Source organism: Mastigoproctus giganteus, chromosome 13, assembly GCF_048544385.1.
Source record: "Mastigoproctus giganteus isolate SK-2022 chromosome 13, ASM4854438v1, whole genome shotgun sequence".
NCBI lineage: Eukaryota > Metazoa > Arthropoda > Arachnida > Uropygi > Thelyphonidae > Mastigoproctus > Mastigoproctus giganteus.
In genome coordinates this window covers 8,192,098-8,209,169 of record NC_143587.1, presented here as the reverse complement: position 1 = coordinate 8,209,169, position 17,072 = coordinate 8,192,098, and the positions used below count along the sequence as shown (strand labels likewise).

General features: G+C 37.2%; 1 protein-coding gene across 1 annotated transcript in view; it reads right to left on the bottom strand.

The window, feature by feature from the left end:
- Nucleotides 1–17,072, bottom strand: part of Set2 (SET domain containing 2) — a 434,699-nt gene that overhangs the window by 120,218 nt on the left and 297,409 nt on the right. Inside the window, exon 13 of the mRNA XM_090387799.1 lies at nucleotides 515–647. Coding sequence (XP_090243925.1) covers nucleotides 515–647 — 133 coding nt within the window. The remainder of the gene's footprint in view (nucleotides 1–514; nucleotides 648–17,072) is intronic.

Sequence of the window (17,072 nt, the reverse complement as noted above, 5' to 3'; positions counted from 1 at the left end):
CTGCATTATGCTTCTCTTAGAGTATATCAAACTGGCATGAAGTTGAATTGAATTAATGGTAACTGAAAAAAAAAAAAAAAAAAAAAAAAAGACTAATCACTTATAGCAGGTATGTCAAATTGACAGCACTGACATTCACTGTATATGTGGCACTTAAGTATTGCCAACTTTTACAAGTTAACAGGGTTAAGAAATGTCGATAGTTAAACAAGAGACTCTAATATGATTTAAATAAAATTTATAACTTATATGGACAGGTGTTGATAGTCATGAAATAGTATATTTTTTGTGCAAAGAGAAATGTGTCAATATTTAATATATTTCTCTCAGTAATTCCAGTGGTGTGTTGTTGGCATGGCCAGAAAAGCCCAGTGAGCACCTTTTGTGCAGCTAATGAGAACATTTTCCAAATTAAAATCATGGCTCTAAGCTATTTATCATATATTTGGTGTCTTTTAATAATATAACTTTTATACAGTGAAGTAAAATTTATCCATTTAATAAACATACATACTTTCGTGGTTTTATCTCTGGCTCTTCACCTTCAACTGGTGAATCTCTTCTGTTTGTCTTGGAATGTTTCCTGTCTTCTTTCCATTCAGGAGAATCTAAGGAACTTCTCTTGTCGTGATAATAGTCATAATCACCTTGGGGAAGAGGGAGGAGATTCTAAATCACATTAAGTACAGCCAACATATTAGAATTATTAAACACTGCTCTTTCAACCTTCTCTTTAAGGATAGAAATATGACTATGTGGAAATACATACACAAAATATCTCTAAAATTGTTAGGAATCCATTTAATTGTCCATAATTTTGTTTGACCTTTTGGAAAAGGGCCTTACTTAGGCCTTTTTCAAAAATATGTGCACTCCATTTTTAGTACATGTATGATGCATAGCTGTAATGATCAAAAGCATAAAATGAACTGTAATTAGAACTCATAAAATTAGTTGTAATTAGAACTTTAATAAAATGCAATGTTATTGTAATTTTATTGATGCATAATTCCAACTGATTATTAATATTAAGCTAGGCATGAACATGTTTCTTATAACGACAGTAGAAATTTTGGTTCTCTCACTGCAATTATAGTATGAACTCACCAACTGTCCAAGGACAATTTGTATGCCTATATAATGTATGAACTATGTTTACACTGTGAAGACAAAAGAAACCCCCCTTACTTCAGACTAAAGGAGTGAAGTAGTCCAAATTATAAAAAGTCTGAATTACAGAACATACAGTTCAATCTGCTATACCAGGCAACATGTATTCTGATAAAAGAGCACATAAAACCAGCAAAATTCAACTTATTTTTATCAATACATATTATGCTGTGATTGCTAAATAAAATTAGAACTCAAAGGTTATTAAATAAAAATTTATGAATTAAAATTTTCACCCCTATTTAAATGTAATCAGAAGTGTATATGTGTGTGTGGGTCAGGTGGGAATCTTCTTTTGTTGGTTGGGCTCCCCCCACCTCTTGTAAAATAAACCTGAAAATGCTCACCATATCATCCAATTTTCTCTTGAACATACAGCTTCTTTCAATGTCCAGATCCATGCCAGAAATCATTTTGGTCAAACTGGAACTTCAATTTTTATATTAAGACCCCCCCACTCACTATTTACAGTATGGGTAGTAAGAATATGTATAATATGAAGCACATAAATTTTCACAAGAAAAATATATAACAAATCAAAATATTCAACATGCATTCAGAGACAACCATAACCTGAAATGAAGCTACAGTGCACGACAAAATTAGCATTAGCATTAGTAGAGGCATATGATGCAAGAAAGCAAGCTTATTCAGCATCAGCCAAAAAAAAAAAAAAAAAAAACACACACCACTCCCATTTCACCCCTCCGTTTGTTCGAAATACCTGTCCAGTTGAGCTTTAAATTTGTTTAGGCTATCAACTTCAACAACAAGTGATGGAAGTCGGTTCCACAGCCGCTGGCCAAAGGCAAATTTCCGCACATCTATCTGACATACGTCCTTCCTCAATTTGAATTTATGCCCTCTGAGGTGATTATTCTGAGCAAGATGAAGAATCCCATTGGCATTGAGCATGCTCAAACCATTCAAGGCTTTATATACCTCTATCAGATCACCTCGCTGGTGCCTAGTCTCCAGACTCTGTAATTTGCAAAACTTAAGCCTTTCTTCGTAAGAGCAACCCTTTGTTCCATTCACTAATCTTGTTGCCCTTCTCTGTACCCGTTCCAGCAGCTCTACATCCTTCTTGAAATGAGGCCTCCACACCTGTATACAGTACTCAAGATGTGGCCTAACCATTGCCTTATACAAGGGAATAATCACCTTCTTATCCCTGCTAGAAAAATTCCTGTATATCATTGACAAGACACCATGAGCTACTCTTGCAGCTTGTCTGCACTGCTCAGAGAACTTCATATCTGCCTGCACAATTACCCCCAGGTCCTTTTCATTCTCTCCCACTGTCAGTGTAGTACCACAGAGTTGATACGTTGCTCTGGGGTTACTGTTTCCCATATGTAGTACTTTACATTAAGAGAACACATAGAAAACAACTTGTGCAGCTTGCAAAAAAGCAGGGCAAAATTTGGTGTAATGATGAAATGAAACAGCAAGAAACTTCACACAGGTATAAGGGAAATTTATAGGAGTTGTATAAGAATTACCAAAGGGGGTCACATTACAGAAGTTGATACAAGATACTCGAAAATATGGTCACATGACATCAGTACAGCGCATGATCCCCTCCAAATGCTAAACAGGCCTGACAGTAGTGAACCATGCTCGATATAAGGGTACATATAAGATTCTGTTGCAATAAATCCCATTTTTCACAAGCACTGACCTTAGCCCACCAAGTGATCAAGGAGTTGGCTGTTGGTAAGCAATGTGACACCCACTGGCAAACCACACGTTTGATCGGATTTAAGTCCAATGATCATGCTGGCCACAGCAGCCATTGGATCTCTTCAGTTTCCAGATATTCCACCACCACTTGGGTTGTATGTGCAGTGGCATTGTCATGAATTAAAAGAAAATCTGGGCCAATGACACCCATAAAAAGTGGCACATAGGGTTCGAGGATCTTGGAAGACGTAGACTTCTTCAGCTACTGCAAACAATGTTTTTCTTACAGATTTTATCATATTTTTGATTTATTAACATATTAATTTGTGTTTTACAAATAGATTAAATAAGCTTACTGGTGTTCATTAGCTTATTTTTTAAATTTAGCTAGTGATTTTGTAAGTTATAACTCGCTACTCATACCATTATTGTATTAGAGTTTTGGGTGTGAATATCATAACATGTAACCAGTAGTGCAGAAGAATAGTAGAGTTTTAATTGCAATAAATAAGTACTTTCAGGATTTTGATCACTTTTTGGGCATATATCTTTTGTATTTAGCTAAGGATATAAGTAATTTAACATTGTAGTTGTTTCGGTAGAGCATAATACATATCACTGCATTAGCTTAGTCTCTAGTATATTAATCAATGAAATTTATTAACCATATTAATTTTCATTGTTAATTAATTAAATCATATTTAAATGGAAACCTTGCCCCAGACTAGAGCAGCAAAGCAACAAGCACAAAGCAGCAGGAGTGTTGTGGCTCGGGGGAGAACCGAAGGTGGTGGTTCTCCACCGCATCACAGCCTAAAAAATGTGCAACTTGTGAAATGTTTGCGGGACTTTGCGCAAAATGTTTGCAGGACATGATCTAGCCAAGAAATCTTTGCGTGTAAGCTAGATGCAAGGTGTGCAAAGATGTTAGGTGCCAACTCAGCATAATGGGCCATTATTAGAGCTTGAAGAACAGAGTAGCCCTCGAAGGACTTAAATTGGGTGACCCATCAAGCTCTCAGCTGCCCACATCAATGACAGAGTTTGCACTTGATCATCAGGCAACACAGTGGCAACCTTCAGGGCAGAATGTACTAGACTCACAGGAGCTAGTTATTGTCAGTGACTACTGTCAGGGAGCCAGGGAAATATATTTGCAAATAGGATATGTGGAATAGGACCAGGGTATGTCTGTCATGGGCAAAACCTGATGACATTGTATAGCAGATAGCATCTTTTAAGGGCACCAAGGGTGATTTTTTTTTTTTTTGGTAGTTGTTGGCGCATCGGCTTCTGTGGCCATAATGCACCTCCCAAGGTTTTTGCAGTACTTTGATCCAAGCCCGAGGCGGGATTCGAAACCACGACCTTTGGGTTGCCAGGCAGGCACTTTACCCACCCGGCTAGCCCGGTCGGCACAAAGGGTGATATTGTTGTACATGTTTAGCACTAATGACATTAAGAGTAGGAGAGCTGCAGACTTAGCCAGTAAAAATCAATGTTGAAAAAAAGTTGAGTTAGGGTTAAATTTGAAAGCATCTACAATTCTGCCCATTAATGATATGAGGGAATATATGATGAGAGATCTGTCAATCAATTAGGCACTAGAGCGATTGTGCAAGGCTCATGGGGTAGAATTTTTGTCAGCCGGTCTGTGCTTGTTTCTACAGGGATGGTACATACTTAAATGGAACACATGTTGATACTATTGAGATAGTGTTATGTAACTCGGAAAATTGCTAGCTTGGGGAGGGGGATTCACAGACTAATAGATTAAGGGCACCTTGGGAAGCAAGGTGTTGGGAGTTACCATGGAACAAGTAAATACATGGGCTGTGTTAGGATAACTAAGAGTAAGAAAACATGCATGTATACTTGCATGTACACCAATACTAGAAGCATAGTAAATAAAATTGATGAATTTGAGGTGCTGGGGAAAACATCGAAGACGGATATGGTGGGGAATCACAGTCGTGGTGTCACACAGAGAAAACGAATGCAGAATTGGAATTTCAGCAGTACAATGTGTACAGAAAGGATACACAGGATAGAAAGGGGGGAGAGTTCATGCTGTTAAGAAACAAAATCTAAAGAAGTGCATCCAGCTGACATGGGCAGACAGTGCTTGGTTGAGTCAGTTTGGTGTGACATAAGAACTAGGTAAGCAAAACTAAGGGTAGGAGTGTGCTATAGGCCTAATGAATGATGAGTACAATGAACAACTGTACAGAGAAATAGAGAAAAACTGTTAGCTTAGAGGGATTCACAGAATAAAAGGTTAACAGTAGCCGCAGGCAGAGGCAAAAGCGATTCTTGCACTGCTTCTATTGTAGTGAGCAGCAGCCTAGAGAGAAGTTGCTGGGGATTTCAAGAGCTGCTGGATGTCATCATGGAACAAGTAAATACATGGGCTGTGTTAGGGCAATTAAGAGTAAGAACAGGTGCAGGTATACTTGCATGTACACCAATGCTAGAAGTATAGTAAATAAATTTGATCAATTTTAAGTTCTGATCAAAGCATCAAAGGCAGATATTGTTTGGATATCAGAAACATGGTACTCCCCAAATTGGAATTTGGGGAGTACAATGTGCACAAAAAGGATAGACAGGGTAGGAAGGGATGAGGAGGAGTAGTAGTAGTAGTAGTGGCATGTGATGCAAGAAAGCAAGTGTATGAGCTTATGCAGCATCAGCCAAAAAAAAAAAAAAAAACACACACACCATTTCCTCCAAATGCCTGTCCAGTTCCTCCTTACATTTATTCAACCTATCAACTTTCACAACGACAGATGGAAGTTTGTTCCAGCAATTAACCACCTGCTGGCTAAAGGCAAATTTCCACACATCTATTCTACTTCTGTCTTTTCTTAATTTGAATTTATGCCCCCATAGGTTCATAATCTGAACAAGTGCAAGGATCCCATCAGAATTCAGCATGCTCAACCCACTCAAGGCCTTATACACCTCAATCAGATCACCGCGCAGGTGCCTAGTCTCCAGCCACTGCAATTTGCAGAAGTTAAGCCTCTCTTGGTAAGAGGATCCCTTCATTCCCCTCATAAATCTTGTTCCCTTCTCTGTACACGCTCAAGTAAATCTACATCCTTCCTAAAATGAGGCCTCCAGACCTGTACGCAGTACTCAAGGCGTGGCCTGACCATTGCCTTATACAGAGGGACAATCACCTCCTTTTCCATGCTAGAAAAATTCCTATATATCATTGACAAAAACCCATGACCTGCCCTGGCAGCCTGTCTTCATTGCTCAGAAAACTTCATATCTGACTGCACAATTACTCCCAGGTCTTTTTCATTTTCTATCACCTTAAGTGTAGTACCACACAGTTGATACTTTTCTCTCGGGTTACTTCTACCCATATGCACTACTTTGCATTTGTCAAGGTTAAACTTCAGTTGCCACTTCTTAGCCCATCTGCCCAAATTATCTAGATCCTGTTGCAGTAGCACACTGCCATTACTGTCATTAACAACCCTGCCAACCTTTGTATCATCTGCAAACTTTGACACTAAGCCTTTGATAAATATACAAAACAACAGTGGACCCAACACCGAACCCTCTGGGACTCCACTAATAACATTAGTCCACGAAGAGCAGCACCCATTGATTACTACCCTGTCTTCTCCCACTTAACTATCCTTTTATCCATTGTAGCAACTTACCCATAATACCATTCTGTTCCAATTTGTACAATAGTCTTCCATGTGCAACAGTGTCAAAAGCTTTCCTGAAATCCAAGTATATGATATCAAAATTATTTTTTGCATCCAGTTCCTTTGTAACCACATCATGCTGTTAGTTAGGAAACAAAATCTAAGGAGGTTCATCCAGTTGACATGGGTGGACAACACAATATTGAGTCAGTTTGGTGTGACATAAACACTAGGAAAGAGAAAATGAGGGTAGAAGTGTGTTATAGGCCTAAAGACTCTGATGAGTACAACAAGCAATTGTCAGAGAAATAGAGTAGGCAAGTAAATCAGAATGTCTTGTAATGGGGATTTTAACTTTCTAGATATTGACTGGAACTTGAGGTTTGATCACTCGCACACTAGCAAGACTTTTTGTGAATTTATTGGAGAACTGTTTTCAACAACAACACCGAGGGGCAACCAGAGGGGGTAATATTCTTGATCTGATTATCAGCAGTGATTGTTTGTTATTTGGTTTTTAGGAGCATTAGCAACTAAGGCCATATTGCTCCAGGAATATGCGGTGGTCATTCCCTGACCTTTCCGCATTCTCCATATTTGGTGGTGATGGGCTCGAACTCCGGTCTAATCAAGAAGCGTGTGCTATGCACTGCTGCTCCTTCCCACCTGGCTACGGAATAGCTACACATGCATTAGGAATTTGCACATAAAGGAACCACTAGGTGTCAGTGATCACAGTCTATTGATGTGGGATTTACTTAAAGATGTAACTACCATCAAGAGTAAAGCAAAGGTTTTTTTTTACGTAAACATGACTACAATGGTCTCAGGCAGTTTTTAAATTCTATACAGTGGGATCAACTGATGTTGTTAAAAACATTGAATTCTAAATGGGAATCCTTCAAGGAATTAATCTTGAAAGCTACTAGGCTTTTCATACTACCAAATAAGAAATACTGTTCAAGATTTAGGCCTAAATGGAGGTGAGATGAACTAATGAGGCTCGTGGCAAAGAAGAAAACTGTGTAAGATGCATATAAATTACCAAGTGACACAGAAGCCTATGGCAGGTATAAGCTAGTCTGTAATCAAGTCACAAAGGAGGTTAGGCTGATTATAAGAAATTCTTAGCAAAGCATGGAAAGAAAAACAACAAAGACTTCTTTACTTATATAAACTCCAGAAGGAAGACGATGAATCAGATTGGTCCAGTTGATGATTGTGCTCAGAGAGCTGACAAACTGAATGAGTAGTTTGCACAAGGAATTTTGTAAGGAAGGGGAGGACAGAGGTTTACTAAACTCTAACATGGAGCTAAATGATTTTGTAATAACGGAGAGCAAAGTGGAGGAGGAATTGTTGAAATTGAACATAAAAAGGCTACCCGGGGCATATGAAATCTATCTAGTTATATTGAAGGAGGCAGCGGGGGAAGTAAGCAAACCCTTAGCCATAATTATGAAAGCATCCTTAGATTTAGGGTAGGTGCCCATGGACTGGAGATGTGCAAATATGACTCCATTTCACAAAGGGTGATGCAAATAATTATAGACTTGTTAGTTTAACTTCTGTTCCAGGGAAAAGAATGGAGGCACTGGTTAAAAAAGCACTGCAGGATCATCTAGACAACACTTTGGTTATAGTTTGGACACAGCATGGGTTTGTTAAGAGGAAGGCTTGTCTGACCACTTTGATTGGATACTATGATGTACTCACAAAGGACTGGGGATTTCAGAAAAGCTTTTGATACTGCTGCACATGGAAGATTGTGGTACAAATTGGAGCAGTATGGCATTAAGGGAAAGTTACTGCAATGGATAAAGGGATGGTTGGGTGGGAGACGGCAGAGAGTGGTAATAAATGGAGAATGGGTTTGTTAAGGGAAGGGCATGTCTGACCACTTTGATTGGATACTACGATATGGTCACAAAGGACTGGATGCTAAAAATAATTTTGATATCATATACTTGGATTTCAGGAAAGCTTTTGATACTGCTAAACATGGAAGACTGTGGTACAAATTGGAGCAGTATGGCATTAAGGGAAAGTTGCTGCAATGGATAAAGGGATGGTTAGGTAGGAGACGGCAGAGAATGGTAATAAATGGACACTGTACTACATGGACTAATTTAGTTTAATCCCCAGTTTTGTTTACTGTATTTATCACTGATATCGATGACGGTATATCAGGGTTGATATCTAAGTTTGCAGACGATATGAAGATTGGCAGGGTCGTTAATGACAGTAATGATGGTATACTATTGCAACATGATCTAGAAAAGTTGAGCAGATGGACTGAGAAGTGGCAACTGAAGAATAACATTGACAAATGTAAAGTACTGCATATAGGTAACAATAACCCCAGAATAACATACCAACTGTGTGGTGCTGCACTTAGGGGATTAGAGAATGAAAAGGACCTGATGGTAATTGTGCAGTCAGATATGAAGTTTTTTTGAGAAGTTGAGACAGGCTGGAAGGGTAGCTCATGGTGTCTTGTCATGATATACAGGAATTTTGCTAGCAGGGATAAGGAGGTGATTGTCCCCTTGTATAAGGCAGTGGTTCGGGCCACACCTTCAGTACTGTGTACAGGTCTGGAGGCCTCATTTTAGGAAGGATGTAGAGCTGCTTGAATGAGTACAGAGAAAGGAAACGAGATTGGTAAGTGGAACAAAGGATCGCTGTTACCAAGAAAGACTTAAGTTCTGCAAATTGCAATGTCTGGAGAGTAGGCACCATTCAAGGCCTTATACAACTGAGGTGTATAAGGCCTTGAATGGTTTGAGCAAGATCAATGCTGATGGGATTCTTCCTCTTGCTCAGATTACTCACCTGAGGGGATATAAATTCAAATTAAAGAAAGACAATCGTAGAATAGATGTGTGGAAATTTGCCTTTAAGCCAGTGGGTGGTTGTTAGTTGGAACAAAGTTCCATCTGATTTAGTGGAACTCGAAAAATTAAACAAGTTCAAGGTAGAACTAGATAAGCATTTGGAGTGAATGGATGGATGAAATGGGACGAATTTTAATTTTTTTTTTTTTTTGGCTGATGCTATATAAGCTTGCTCTCTTGCATCATATGCCTCTACTAATGCTAACGCTAATCTGTCCTTGGTACCTGTACGCCAGTGGTGTCCAATCTTTTCCCCTGCAGGGGCCATATTCCATGTTAGATTTGTTTCAAGGGCCACACTGAGTGATTTGAGGAAATTTAGCGTGTTACATTTTTCATATTACTGTTTTTTATTTTCAGGCTATAAATAAAAACTGCAAATTGCCAACACTTTCATGTGCAACAAATCTATATTGGTGATTTATTTGTTAATTTTATTAAAATTATGACTTACATTTGTTTTTAAAAAATCATACCTTACTTTTGCTTTTAAATGTTCAATTTAGAACATTTATCACTGCTTAAGGTGAACAAATAGATGTAATGACACACTTAAAATTGAAAATATTCGAAACGTTTAATGAGAAAAATTTTTTTTTTGACAATTATCAAAATTTAAAATGATGTTTTAATTCACTTTCAGTGTAGGCCATTTAAAAATAATTCACTGGCTATATCTGGCCTGCAGGCCGTAGGTTGGACACCCCTGCTCTACACAGTTATGGTACTCCCCCATCAAAACATGAAGATGGGTGTTGATCATTATCTGCAATATTTTTGATGTTTGTAAACTAATAGCTGTTCTTAACTAAGTTTTTTATGGCAATTTTAGAAAATTTGGTTTTTTGCCTATTATATGCAGTTTTTTTACAAATAACTTAAATTGATATGAATTATATTGATTGTATTAAGTTAAGAGTAAATGCTGGGAATTAGTAAACTAAATCTTCATACGTGGGCAACATTGTCTTCATTCATTTGTTTCTTGACCTTGAGAGTTCCATGTAACAGTGTTCATCAATGCGAGCGGAGTTAATTTTTGAGGTTATCGTGTAAAATGTGTGCTGAAAAGTGAATAAAATGCCTTTAACAATCTGAACTTATTTTGTTATTTTTGTCTCAAGCAAAGACAAGAATGTCACAGAATTTGTAAAAAAATGTGTATTGTTCTTATTTTGGAATGAAACTCAGTGACCAAGAAAAACAATGGCGCCACTGTTGAAGCAACGAGATTGTGGAAAGTGGCAAAAGAGCCATGACATTTGCAGCCTATAAACCACTTGATAACTGGTACTTTTGCTTAGTTAATGTAGAAGAATACAATGCAATGAGTAAGGGCACTGTATCCTAACACACAGTCATTACACCCATCCCACATAGAGATAACCTGGTGATTCCATGCCCTTCCCACTTATATTGTGGAATGTAGCAGCAGAGAGTAATGAAAGTGAAGCCTCTGAAGATGAAACTGAAGTCCATATGGACACACTAAGTCCAGCCTTGAACTGTTTCACAGCATGAACTCAATGATCTGGCAAGAGATTTAAATTTACCAAAGGTATCTGCTGAACTCCCTGGTTCTAGACTTAAGTCAAAAAATCTAGCACATGGGACATTTTTCTCATGGTAGAGACTCAGAGAAAAAGAACTAGTCCCCTACTTTTATGAGGATGGGTCTACAGTTTTTTGCAGTAATATAAATGACTTAAATATTTAGGAATTAGTTTTAATTCTACACAGTGGAGAAGTTTTACTGACTCAAAAAGGAGGATCCTCAAAGGTGTGTTACTCCTCAATGGATATAAATATTGGTCACTTCCAGTAACTCACTCTGTGCATTTGAAAGAAACATATAAGACCTTGAAGAAGTTGTTGACAAATATTAAGTTGAAGAACATGATTAGTTGATTTGTGCAGACTTTAAAGTGACAGGCACGTTACTGGATAGCAATCTGACTAAACAAAAATACCTTGCTTTTTGTGTAAGTGGGACAGTCGTGAAAAGAGTAAGCACCGGGATGTCAATCTGGCCAAAGAGAGGCAGTTTGTTGCCTGGACCAAAACATAGTTCATAAACCATTAATAAACCCCAAAACTGCCCTACCACTCTTGCATATCAAACTGGGTTTGATGAAATGGTTTCTTTGTGAAAGCTTTACCTCAGGAAGGTCCCTGCTTCTGTACTAAATTCCCATTGATCACCCACGAGGAGCCAAAGCACGGTATTTTTGTTGGAGCTCAAATTTGCACAAACTGATGAGGGACTGAGATTTTCAGGGAACTATGAATAAAAGAGAAAAACAGGCATGGATTAGTTGCAGGTCTGTTGCTAAGAACTTCTTAAAGGAACAACAAGGCAGACTACAAGGATTTAGCTAAAAATATGTTGGTAAACTTCAAGAAGCTGGGTTGCAACATTAGTGTCAATGTACATTTTTTACATTTGCACATCAACTACGTCCCAGAAAATTTAGGAAGTGTTAGTGAAGAACAGGGTGAGAGATTTCACCATAATATTAAAGACATGGAGACAGGGTACTACAGAAGGTGGAATGTCAACATGATCGCTGACTATTGCTGGATGTTGAGGAGGGGCTGTAAAGGAACCGCAACAAAATCAAAGGTACGAAAATTTGACCCATCGTAGATCAGTTTTTAAAATTAGAATTGAGTGTTTAGTGGACTTTCTACCACACTGCCCTTTTTAATAGAGTTTTCAACATGTATTTAAATCATGAAGAAAATTTAAATACATGTGATTTTTGAAATCAGCATTAGTGAAGTTAGGATAAAGAGACAGAGAACAAAAGTTCAACAGCAGGCTTTTCAGGACTGCAAACAAAACCCCTTACGCTGCCTCTTTAATTTATCATCATTGGGGTAAGATGAAGATGAGAGTTACTACTGTAACTATTACAATGCAAAAAGAGGTTTTATTCATGATCGTAAAACAACTAGTAAAATTTACGTTTCTTTAACTGGAAAAAAAAGAAAGAAAAAAGCCTTTATCTTAAATTGGAGTTGGCGGGGAGGAAACATTTTAAAGCCCTTAATATCTGCACTAACTTTAATTGCAGTATATATATATGAACTTAAGATAAGTTTATTTTTCAATCTGTATCACAGAGTAAGGTTCTGCCCCCCCCCCCACAGAGAGAGAGAGAGAGAGAGATAGTAATAGGAGAAGGAGAATGAAAAGAAAACTGATTATGGACAAAGGCAACTGATGGATAGAAATAACCTAATGCACATAATAGTATAATATAATAAGTAAGTAAATAAAAGATGTAGCGATAAGAGAGAGAAGTATACACACACATATATATATGTAAAACTAACAAAAAAACACATATACAGTAAAATCTCGTTAATACAAACTTGGCTTATACAAAGTACTCGTTTATATGATTGTTATTTGGTTTTTAGGAGCATTAGAAACTAAGGCCATAATGCTCCGGGGATATGCGGCGGTCATTCCCTGACCTTTCTGCATCCTCCGTATTCGGTGGTCACGGGCTCGAATAGATGACTTTCATCAACCGGTGAAATACCACCACTTTGCTTATTGGAGGCTTGAAGTGGTGAAACCCATGTTTAGTCTCTAGAGCAAAGTTTCGGCATTCCCCTCCCCCCACACTTCTCCTTCAACCCACACACGGTAATAAGTACTATAGGTTTTGATACCTTTCGTGTTTGGGGTTTTTCATAAAAAAAAAGAAGAAAAAAAAAGAACCCCAGTCTAATCGAGAAGCATGTGCTACGCATTGCTGCTCCTGCCCACCTGGCTACGGGGATGCCTCGTTTATATGAAGCACATACCATTCCCCAGTAAAAGAATAGGCTTTTCTGTGTAAATATATTAGTTTATTACAAAATATGGCCCTGGGGGGGATGTGCAAGGGGTAGAATTTTTTTCAGCCTAGTCTGTGCTTGTTGACAGCAGAGACTGCTTCTACAGGGATGGGGTACACTTAAATAGAAAGGAAGCCAGAATATTTGCTGATACTATCGAGATAAAAGTGATTCTTGCACAGCTTCTACAGAATGAGCAGCAGCAGCAGCATGGAAAGCAAGGCAATGGAAATGTCCAGGAGTCACAGTGGAATAAATAAATTAGGGTAACTAAGAGTAGAAACAGGTGCACTTATATTCTTGCATGTACACCAATGCTAGGAGTATACAGGCATACCTCGAATAACGAATAGGATGCGTTCCACGAAATTACTTCGTTAAGCGAAACTTCGTTTTCAGAGGTAAAAATACTATGGCGAGAATAGGGATACGTTCCTACGTAAAGAAAATGAAAAGCTTTTTTTTCGAACAAAGAAAAGTTTTATTAAATAAACAGTCAACTTACATACAAAGTGAAATCACATTTTAAAATATGAGTCTAAAGTTGATTGCTTATGCTTTTTTTCTCTTTCATTTAACAATTGCCTATATGGAGTTATTGCATTTAACACTGATCGCTTAACAATAAAACTTCTTCCTAAATCAGGATCATTTTCACTAAAAAAATTTAAAATGTTTTCAATGTCATTTAAGAACCTTTTTAAATCTTTGGTTGTTAACACTTTTTCGGCAGGAACTTCTTTAACTTCGTCTTCATTATCTTTGTCTTCGTTGCTAACAAGGTTTTCTAAATCTTCCACTGAAAAACCATCATCTTCTGCATTCAATAAATTTCTAACATCCTCTTCATCGACATTTTCGAAACCTATTGATTGAGCCATCTGGATAACTTCATTTCTAATTTCTTGGATGTTTGCAGTACAACTTCTGGCCATATTTTGCGCCAAACTCCATTTAAGCATTTCTTAGTGACTTCTTTCCAAGAACTATCAATGTTTTCAATTGCGTTTTTAATGGTGTAGTTTTTCCAAAAAGTTTTAACTGTCATTTCCTCTTTATCCTCTAGTTCAGTTAAATTGCTTAATGTTTGATGCAGATAATAAGCTTTAAATGATGCTATTATTCCCTGATCCAATGGTTGAATCAGGGAAGTTGTGTTTGCTGGAAGAAACACAACTTTGACAGGAATGCATGTGTCCAACGTGTTAAGATCAGTAGGATGTCCCGGAGCATTGTCTAACAACAAAAGAGCTTTTTCTTCAAAGTTGTTTTTTTGACAATACCGTTTTACTTCAGGACAAAAGTGGTTAACAAACCAATCGGTAAATAACTCCTTGGTAACCCACGCTTTTCTATTTGCTTTCCATATTACAGGTAAATTCATTTTTATGTTACCTTTTAACACCCTCGGATTTTCTGAATGGTAAACTAATAACAATTTTAATTTATAATCGCCAGAGGCATTTGATCCAAAGAGTAACGTTAAACGGTCTTTGGCTGCTTTGAACCCAGCAGCTGATTTTTCTTCAATAGAAATGAAGCTTTTTGTTGGTAGCCGTTTCCAGAACAAACCGCTTTCGTCAACACTGAACACCAAATTTGGTGAAAATTTTCACGTTCAATTATTTCCTTTAGTTTTTCTGTTAACTTATTTGCAGCTTCTCCTGTTAATTTTACACTATGAATCCTGGCCCGTTTTTTAAATTTCTCGAACCAACCACGAGAAGCCCCAAAGGTTTCCGTAATTTCTTCAGTTTGTTTAGATTTCAGGTGATTAAACTGGAATATTTTTTTAATGCTAAATGGGGCTTGAAATTGCGGACTTCGTTATATCGAAGCTTCGTTTTCAGAGGTAACGTTAACCGAGGTATGCCTGTAGTTAATAATTTTGATGAGCTTGAAGTGCTAGTCAAGACATCAAAGGCAGATATTGTTGGGATATTAGACACATGGTGACACACTTATGCTGTTAGTCAAGAAACACAAAATCTAAAGAAGTGCATCCAATTGATGTTGGTGGACAATGCAATGTTAAGTCTGTTTGGTGTGACATAAGCACTGGGAAAGGAAAAATGAGAGTGGCTGTGTTATAGGCCTAATGAATCTGATGAGTATAATGAGGCAATTGTGCAGAGAAATAGAGTGAGCCAGTAAATCAGAATGTGTGATAATGAAAGATTTTAACTTTCCAGATATTGACTGGAACTTGTGGATTGGTCACTCGCACACTAGCAAGGCTTCTGTGGATTTATTGGATGACTGTTTTCTACAGCAACATGTTTGAGAGGCAACCAGAGAGAGTAATACTCTTGATATGATATTCAGTAGTGATTATTCATGGATTAACATTAAGAACCTGAGGGGGTATAGACTCCCTTGTTCTCCACAGGAAAAGGTCAGTTCAATTGTTACGCTAGTTTAAAGAGTCTTTTGCTACAGTTTAATCTATTTTTTATGCCGATTTATCTGACCTGATGGCTTTTTTGGTGGAAGTTGTCTTTAAATTAATTTAAAGTTTGTTCATATTAAATCTCATCTAGCAGTGTTATGGCAAAAAACCAAAAGGATGGAATTAAGCCTGGAAATTAAACTGAAAATTATACAAGAGACTGATAGGATGGAACGGACCAAAATGTACATTGCAAAGGAAAGGATCTATATGCGCTCATGAGAGCATATAGAGCCTGCCTGATAAGGTGCTTGATCCACAACATAGGAGTGAAAAAATTTCAGCCAAATGTCATGGATGCTAACCTAATCTTGTTATTGCTTGGGACAGTATTGCCTCAAATGTAATAATCAACTGCTTCAGAAAAAGTGGCTTTGGAGAGTATATCACCCAAAAACATGGTCCAGCAGACGAATGTGTTAGCAACATTGAGGAATGGGGAAATTTGAAGGAGCATATGGATGTTATTGGCAAATATGAAGAGTATATGAAAGTGGATGATGAAGTTTCTCCACAGCAATGCAACAGAGGAGAGCTGCTGAGCCCTAAGCAAAACGATGGTGTTTTTGTTGCCAGTGACAATGAAAGTGAAGAAGCACACACAAACACTGCCATCTAAAAAAGATGCCCAAAATGCATTGAGCATAACAGAGAAGGCGTTTGATAAAGAAAAAAACTATTGCATCCGATAGAGTCCGTGCTGTAGTAAAAAATGAGTATAGGAAAAAACTGTGCAAAGAACATTGGATTCTTTCTTTAAATCAGATTAATTTATCAAAAGGTTAATGGTTCTTATGTCTCCTTTTATATTAAGATTGTAATTCTCTTTACTTGATACTAAAGCATTGTATATATCATAATATATATTATACAATATTTTCATTTTTTTTAATTGCTTTTCTCGTAGTTAATCTTACAAATTAAATATCTTTAAAAAATGTGTTGTTCGTATTACTGTATTTTTAAACAAAGCTTTTGTTTTTATTTTATTTTATTAATCTAAATTAATCTATTTATTTATTTATTTTTGATATTATTATTTATTCTAATTCTTAGATATATAGTATAAAAAAAAAAAAAAAAAAAACAGTAAAATTTTGACACTTTTGGGGGACCTTGTTATTACAAACCTCGTTATTATAAAACGTGAAAATTTTGGTCCTTTGAAATTTGTATTAACAAGATTTGACTGTATATAGCAGTGGTGTCCAAACTATGGCCCCTCGAATAATTTTTACACAGCCCACCCAGAAAGTGAACTAAAACAGCATTTTAGAGTCGTGCCACTATGTGTACAGGCATGCAAGCGTTGAGCTCAACTGTATCAAACATGTACATGTCGTCCAG